Consider the following 9,131-nt stretch of genomic DNA (forward strand, 5'->3'; position numbering starts at 1 on the left):
AAAAAACATGAAATATTTGGTATGTCAATTTCATAATATATCTTCCACTTACAGATGTAAGAAAAGAGGAGAAATCCGAACCGGTCAAATATCTATTTGGCGTCAAAATGAAATCTGGAATTATAATTACGAAATGCCTTTCAAATTAAAACCAGAAGTAAAAACTAAATACGACACAAATAACAACCATTATTAAGAATGTTATGTAAAAAAGACTTTTGTCAATGAAACGCATTATGTCCTCCTTCCTCACAGTCTTTTGTAGTTCTTCGTCTCCGTGAGAAATTGTCTCCTCAGGTGCATTACCATACTCCATCACCTGGACAATTTTGACTTTATTGGCGTCATCTACTTTATTGATGCTGTTGACTGATTTGTGAAATGCTTTTCGTGAGGCTAACCGCAACAACCATCCAGGGAACCTGTGTTTATCGTTCTTAGCGCCACAGCGCAGGGTGAATATCGTCAACACGATCAGCAGACAACTGTACAACATAGCCACGAAGAGGAAATAGGAAATCCCTGCCATTGGATCTGAAACCTTTGGCATATTTTCTCCGATAAGTGTCATAAATACGGCCAACGACAGGAACATGGTGATTGTGTAGGAAATCCGCTCTCCTGAGGAGGTGGGCAAGAAAAACACGAACGGGTTGAGAAAGCAAAGGAGTAGCACTGGTATAGTCATGGATATAATAAAGTATGCAGAACGTCTTGTCAGATGTATTGAAAAGTCTAAAACAGAATAGTAAGATCCGAAATCAGTGTTGTTTGTGACAGACGTCCAGTCAATATCCCACTCCCCATTAGGTTTATAGTAAACCATGTTGATTTGTGGTCGTGCTATGATGAATACCATCTCAGAAGCTGCGAATATCCATGACGCAATTTGCATGACACACGTTTGTGAATCAGTCGGAAATCTGGTCATGTCGAAGCTGCAACTAGCCTTTACATGTCGACCTGGTGACGCAAATACCGTGCCGTTAGAATTCACCCTTACATCGAAAGCGTCGTAAGAGAAATCCGACAAATCGTCAGCTGATGTTGTAATGTAAATTCGCGGTTTCCACACATTTGACGAGTTAAACACGAAAGAGGTGATACCGAATTCGTTTGGGTTCCAGGCAAGGCGGTAATCAGTCCAAAACAATGTGAGACCACAGTTTAGGGTGATTGTACCGGTCACTTCGTCTAAGTCTAAAATAGAGATCAGGAACATATCGATTGTCACGTGTATCGGGTCACTCATGTTATAAACAGGACGGAAGTCCCTAGTATAGTTCTGGAACAGAGTATTCTTCAGTCTCACCAAGTCATCCATGGTACCTTGTGATAGGATGACGTCACAGCATATCACAAACAGAAGCAATACAAAAATCCTTCCCATGTTCAGTCGTTTAAAATGTTTATATGCGTACGTCAACTGTAACAGAAACGCCTACATAAATACGTATTTAAAGAAATGTGGTATCCGATTTGAAAGCATTTTGGGAAGGCAAACAGAGAGATTAACACATTGTTATACGTGTTTATGTAGTTTGTAGAAATGTCGACATTCCAAGCATAATAAAATCATGTAACATTTTTACTCTTTTTCTTTAAACAATGTGTTATGAGTAAACTAGTTGCACGTGAATCAATTTCTACATATGTTTACAATTAAAACTAGAATATCAACTTTAAGGCAACGGCGTTGCATGTTTTGCAACACTCATATCAAGCCCATGAATGTAAAATGTAATTCAAACATACCTGTATATGTTTAACGCAGTGCAACGACTTATCTAATGTATGTACTACAAAACCACAGGTGGTCAACACAATGACGAGTCTTTCTAAAAAAAAAACACTATGACGAATCTTTCTGAAATTCCTTCATAAAGCCGTGCTTGATTATTCCTATATGCAATTACATGTGTGGTATGTCTGGGGATCGGCCACCGAATGACGTGATCTGCTACCGACATCTATAGAACAGTTGACTTCTATAAAATCAATTAACAGTGTTATATTACAAGTCATTGGTGAAATCAATGGAGACTAATGTAGGCTTTGTTGTGTTATCGGCAACTCTTTGTTTGCATGTTCGATAGAGCGGTTCACGTGACGATGCTACAAGAGACAGTATGTATTAATGACCTCAATGTCTTCTCTTTAATAATTTGTCAATTCCATATGGATTTAACTATTATAATTACTAAAAGCACTGTACTATTAAATGAGTGGGTGTTAGTGTTGGTATATATTTCAAATAAAATAAACGGCAAATGCAGAATAGTTGTTATCATTTGGTAGAAGAACAAGGCATTTTTACAGTATACTACCGTTTTTAATTATTATCTTGCGAAATTATGTAATTTTCGGGAGCTGGAACGTTTTGAAATCATTTCGAGTTAGGATGGGGAAAATGATTAATATAGCAGTTAGCTTTATCGGAAGTGCTGCAAAAACTTGTTTTATTTAAGAGGGTGTTCTCGGGTCAAATCTCTATGGCACATTTTTGTTTTAAAGAAAAAAGTATATTAGATATATTTCTTCCGTATAACGCCTAACAAAAGCCAATAAGCAAGTAACTCTTTGTCGGAAAAAAAGCGAACAAATCGGAACTTATTATCTACCTTAATATGAATTTTATTGAATGAACGATGCGTTAGCAATTTTGACATCATTTCTACTCTGCGCTTACTTAACCACTTTGTAAACGATAATTCGTTCTGAATTGTCCTAATATTATAAATAACACTATGACAGGTTCAGTACTTTGATGTTTTAAAAGAGTGCATGTCTCCTAGCTCCGACTATAGAAATGTATATTTGAACTGTAATCATCTTTTAGAATTTCACAATCCTGATGTAATTTAATTGCAATTTTCCCCGGATTTTCAGCAATTCATCATCACATGACGTAGGTCCGTGTGTGGTTGTTGGGACCAATGTTTCAAGTTGTACTAAGTACACATTACCAAACATAATAACATAACTATGGGATTGGTGTAGTGTATTTTATTACAAAGCGAAGCCTAGTTATTCAAATAACACTAAGTGTTTCTATTTACCATCTGGACAGTTACACGTCAAAGGGTCAGTTAAACAATTTCAATAACCTGTAATTGGTTATGGATTATTCTGCTTTTCGATAACGCTACTCAGTCTGATGAGTCCTTGCCTGGTACAATATAAATGATTTCATACTGAGTACGACCTACGTTTGAAATGCAAGACAGAACTAAGGTTTGGAAATAATGTTAACAAGTACTTATCATTTTATCGATTTTTATTTACAAAATCAAAGAGAAAATGTAAAAATATAAATTAAGGTACCGTAATGTTTATGCATCTTATAAAAACCAATTATTGCCTTGGGGTGTTGGTTCTGTTTGGTTTTGAGTTGTTTAAGTTTTACGTCCTATTAACAGCTAATCATCTTATAGATTTTTATTTACAAAATCAAAGAGAAAATGTAATTGAAATATATATTAAGGTACCGTAATGTTTATGCATCTTATAAAAACCAATGCTTGCCTTTGAGTGTTGGTTTTGTTTTGTTTTGTTTTGTTTAAGTTTTACGTCCTGTTAACAGCTGTGGTCATTTAAGGACGTGCCAGGTTTTGGTGGTGGAGGAAAGCCGGAGTTCCCCGAAAAAACACACCGACCTACGGCCAGTACCTGGCAACTGCCCCATGTAGGCCTCGAACCCGCGACCCAGTGGTGAAAGATTAGTGTAAGCAGAATTTCAGACGCTTTAACCACTTGGCCACCGCGGCCTTGTAGTGAAAGACGTTGATTTTGGTAATCGCAAATATGTTAAAACATAACGCTAAATATGCACTTGTGTTTAAGGTGGCTCCACAAATCGTCATCAGCGTCCATTTTCGTGACGTACTTCCGGACAAAGTACAGCTCGGACTCAATTATCTTGATCGAAATGTGCATGTACACCGAGTCGTCATTTCCGTATTGCGTATCGGGCATTTAATATCGTAGTGCAAATTATAGTAACACCTGAGCCGTTTTCGTTTAAACGGTCAAACCGATCGGACCACTGTTGTTCGTTTATTAAATAAGGTCGGTCCTAGTAAGCTGATGCTGCTTTCAGGCTAGCCTTGAAAAAGCCTTGCAAGGCCTGCATACACATTTGCAGGTCCGCCAGGATTTATACCCGACATTGTTACATTTATAAACGGTCAAAACGGTTGTTCCGCATAAACGAACAAGCCCCTGGTAAACAATAGTACACGTGCGTCCCGATATCGATATTTTACCGGGAAATGTATAATCACACGTACTTCAGGAATAAAGCTTTCCAATTCATAGACATAAACAGACTCACGGGAAGACAGTGACATGGGACCAGACGACCTCAAGAAGGTCATATAGGAAACACATGGAATGCGGACGTACCGACCTCACATGTGCATATCACGTGCTTACACGAGTTCATGAGCTCGAGGTCGTTACGATTTTCGCTGTTGAGGGAGTTTCGCTCTGTCGATTAAATCGTGTTTACAAATGGAGTCTACTTACTCTTGAAAATAATGTTTTGTAAAATATCAAGATACCTATGAAATGCATGTGTGAGTGCACGTGAGAAATGCATACCATTCGATAGCCTCTGGTCACATATGTACCTGACATGTAATTATAAATATACCGTAAGTTAGCGGAATGTGAAATGATATCCAAAGTGTACATGTCTGAGGTTAATTTGGTTCCATTAAAGAACAATAAATTGATAATTTTAATATCATATTTTTTATTTATTTCCATCAATTTTGTTATATGTAAACAGAGACAACTGTCATTGCGTAAATGTCATCCCTTTGCAAAATGTTCCGATTTTTTTAAGGAAGATAACTTCCACCCGGATCAATGTGATTGTAAAATGTAAAATAAATTAATTATAAAGCCATTGTATATATTTTGTTCAATTTCCCATTTTATAGGTATAGATCTTTGTGTCCTGTTTGCTTTTAGCTTGTAGATAATCACTTTTATTAATCACTTTTATCCGTACAAATTCAATAAAAAACACTTTGTGTAACATGTGTTACATATTTTGCGATAAATAGGATATTTGTAGGGTTAATTAGAAATGTTTCTTTTCATTTCATTATTGTTGTTATTGTTCCGAACAATGCCACATACCAAAAAAAAACCGGAAAATATTAAAATTGACGAAAATTCAATTTTTGGGTATTTTTTCCAAAAAAGTCCCCAAACTATCGGAATGTTTAGATTTTCATAACTCTACATAGTTGCGTAACCATTATATGAAAGTTTCAACGAAGTGTGGAGCCACCTTAACTGAACGGTGCTCAAAACCAATTACTGGTAGGGGAAAAATAACTTATTCACCCCAAATATTTCATTATGAACTTTTCGAACCTTTGAATTGGATGAGTTAAAATGTGTCTTCAGTGGTGAATCGGTTAATGCTTCAAAAACTGAGTCGACGAGTGAAGATCGTTACATTTTTCCTGAAAGTCAAGAGGATAAACTGCAATGCAACTGCATTTATATATACGATGAAGTGTTGTCTTAAACTTCGAAACACTTGTCAGAGTCAGGGTGTTGGAATATTAATTAGTGTCAAGAAATATCAAACTTTTAAATAAGGTTTGTTTTTATATTTCATAATCATATATGCTGATGATTTGTGAGCAAATAGTCGATCAAACTAATTACAAAAAATCAAAGAATTGATCGTGAGGCTGATTATGCATTACTTGTACTTTGCTCAATATTTAGTGCTCGACGTTAATTACTTCTAAGAGTACTTTAATGTTATGCATTCTGAGCAGACGAGCAGCAATGCTACATTAATATATCTAAATCAGTATGGCATTGTATCAATTTACACGAAAGAGGCTCCCCTTGCAGGTGTTGGGAAAGAAAAAGCCTCTTGCATCCAGGAGCATGTCGTTAGAGGTGATTTTTGTTGGGCTCTTTGCAGAATATTGTGTTTCCCTCCTTTTCCTTTACTTTATGGTCAGACAAATATATTGCAGCATTTCTTATCTTTATCGTGACCTCCCATACTCTACACCATTTCTTTGCATTACACATTTCCCTGATTATTGCGAGAACCTTAAACTCATTTTTGATAGCAACATCCCTGCTACTCTATGGTGTGCACATGTCACAATTTATTCGGTTGATCCGAATATTACAACTTGCATTGTATATGTCGCCTGCTGACGGACAAACTTACAACACAGGGTTTGTAAAGTTACATGTTGATGTAGACTAAAAACTAGATTTATTGTTGCCATCGGATATCGCAGGGAGATATGCTACTTCTCTGTGATATGAAGGTTGACGTCTTTTATTATGCAAATATGAGTGCCTTGTAGATTTTATGTCACTGCCTGAGTTAACGATATGAGGACGTGACATTACTTAAATTCCACTTAGATTTACGTGTTGGGTGTCATCGATGAAGCAGAATACGTTTACACTTCCGGAACACTACGATCGTATTTTCCTTGTACTTCTTCATATGGTCTAAATGTAAAAGAATTCATTTCCTCATGATTTGCTTTAGCTTTATCGAATTTTCAAATAATAGCCTCCTGATACTTCAGTATTTTTTCTTGGTTTGGATTATTTTTGCGGTGCTTATAAAGTCAGTCAAATATTACCGTAAAAGAAACGAGTGATAGATCCTTTTGTATCACATGATCAAGAATTGTGGCATATATTCGTGTAAAACGACAACTGTCATGCAACCTTTAAATGTAACCAGTAGCCATTTCGACTCCAGTGCGTTTGTCTGTGACGTTATGTACTTGTCCTAGGCGTGATGTTCCAATTGAAGCAATTGAAACTTACAACCAATCACAGGGCGGATAGGTCATAATACATGGGTTAATCGCAAACAAATATGTTTTTACGTCTTATTTACATGATATTAATACATCACTCAGAGAGCCGTTCCGTAGCAGTTCATGTTACCACTTCGCATCCTTTTTAGCAGAATTACTTACTTTTATATCAATACATTATGCATTGATCAGCTGGTATTTGTCAGTTGACATTGATTTAAATTCACAGCACATTTCTACTTCTACCATTCAATCAATTGCTTCTACTTCCTCTTCAAGTATACAGTTCTGTAACGATAGGTATTCTTTCGTCCATCTTAGCGTCAAAAGTTTCAAATATAACCCTGATATTCATTACATAAGCGCTAAATTCATCTCCTCTTCTATCATGTCCGCTACTGATAAATTATCTATATCTCTACGTCGTGCTTTGGACTATTGACATCTGTTGTTATCAGGAGATATAGAACTGAATCCCGGTCCCATGTCTTCTAGCTCATCTTCCTCATCTATATTTTCGAATATTAGTGGCCAGCTCGATGCGGTCAGTAACTTTTCATTTGTCCATCTTAATGTTCAAAGTCTCAAACAAAAACTTGATGTTCTTTACACCGAGTTAAGTAATATAACAATTTTATCCTTTACTGAGACATGGTGTCAAATTTAAATGATATCTCATCTGACCTTAACCTGCCTGGATATTCTGACCCATTCTGCTACTGTAGACCTGATAGAATGGGCGGCGGTATATCGGTTTATGTAAAATATAATATTCCTGCAAAAAGAAGATCAGATATAGAGATAGCTACCATTGAATGTGTCTGGTTAGAAATTGTACTTGGTTCAGAGAAAATATTATATGGTACTTTTTATCGGCCTCCAAACTCTCCTGTCATCATATGGTCTCATATCTCGCATTCTATAGAAAAAGCGTATAATACAGGCATCTCTCATATTGTGATAACCGGAGACTTCAATGCAAATGCCCTAGTAGACCACCATTCTTCCCACTTACGCGATATACTTGCTTCCTTTAATCTAACTCAGCTTGTTGAATCACCAACTTTTTATACAGAAGCCTCGGAGTCATTGTTAGATATAGTCTGTACTAGTAGTAATAACCTTATTAATAACTGTTTTGTTGGAGAAAGCTTCCTTGACCAACCGGTTAGATACTATTGTCCAATTTACTGTTCCTTTAATATTTCAAAGCCAGTGCAGCAGGTTTTGCTTTTTGACCTAGGAAATTACGATTTATTGAGGGAAAAACTCAGCTCAGTTAACTGGAATTTATTGAGTGATTTTGATGATATTAATGATGCTGTCAAAAAGTTCTTAGATATTTTACTTACTATTGCTAAATCTTGTATTCCGAATAAAAAAAATAACCATCAGATCTAATGAACCCCCTTGGCTATCAAACGAAATAAGGAGATTAATTCGTAAACGTAAGCGCGCTCATACAAAAGCCAAGCGTACCCTTACTGAAGCTCACTGGGCAAAGTTTCGTGGACTTCGTAACAAATGTGTTAACACAATCAAGCACGACAAATTAACATATTTTTCTAATTTATGTAGCGAACTTCGCAAACCTTCCAACATTAGTGCTAAACAATGGTGGAAAACTGTAAAGCAACTATTACCTAACTCTGGTAAATTTTGTATACCACCATTGCTTCTTAACAATAGCACTGTCTCAGATGACTTTGAGAAAGCTTGCTTATTTAATGACTTCTTTTGTGCCCAGTCTACAGTTGATGATTCCAATGTAAATCTCCCTAACATTAACGACGAATGTAATAATTCCTTATCTGATATTAACATCACAGCTAATGATGTCAGAGATGCTATTCTTACCACTGACTGTTCTAAGGCCATTGGTCCTGACCTGGTAAATCCTCGTCTTCTTAAAGAATCAGTAAATATCATATGTGTCCCCTTAAGAAATCTCTTTAACAGGTCAATTAGATCTGGTTTATTCCCATCTGAATGGAAGCTTGCTAACGTCACCCCTGTGCATAAAAAAGATAACAAGTCTATATTAACGAATTACAGACCTATATCACTGCTATCGATCGTTGGTAAATTAATGGAAAAATGTGTCTTCAAATATGTCTACAATTTCTTGCACACTCACTCCCTCCTATCCCCCCATCAATCTGGGTTTAGGCACGGTGACTCACCATCAAATCAACTTCTTGCGATCATTCATGATATATATTTAGCCTTAGACAATGGTAAGGAAATACGTATGGTCTTCTGTGATATTAGCAAAGCTTTCGATCGAGTTTGGCATAAAGGCCT

General features: G+C 36.3%; 1 protein-coding gene across 1 annotated transcript in view; it reads right to left on the reverse strand.

Annotated features, from left to right (window-relative positions):
* LOC110465469 (ligand-gated ion channel 4-like) overlaps positions 1–1,324 on the reverse strand; it is a 10,209-nt gene extending 8,885 nt beyond the window's left edge. The window contains exon 1 of the mRNA XM_021521305.1: positions 254–1,324. Coding sequence (XP_021376980.1) covers positions 254–1,324 — 1,071 coding nt within the window. The remainder of the gene's footprint in view (positions 1–253) is intronic.
* Positions 1,325–9,131: the final 7,807 nt, after the last annotated feature.

The sequence above is a fragment of the Mizuhopecten yessoensis genome, unplaced genomic scaffold (assembly GCF_002113885.1).
Source record: "Mizuhopecten yessoensis strain PY_sf001 unplaced genomic scaffold, ASM211388v2 scaffold11081, whole genome shotgun sequence".
Taxonomy (NCBI): domain Eukaryota; kingdom Metazoa; phylum Mollusca; class Bivalvia; order Pectinida; family Pectinidae; genus Mizuhopecten; species Mizuhopecten yessoensis.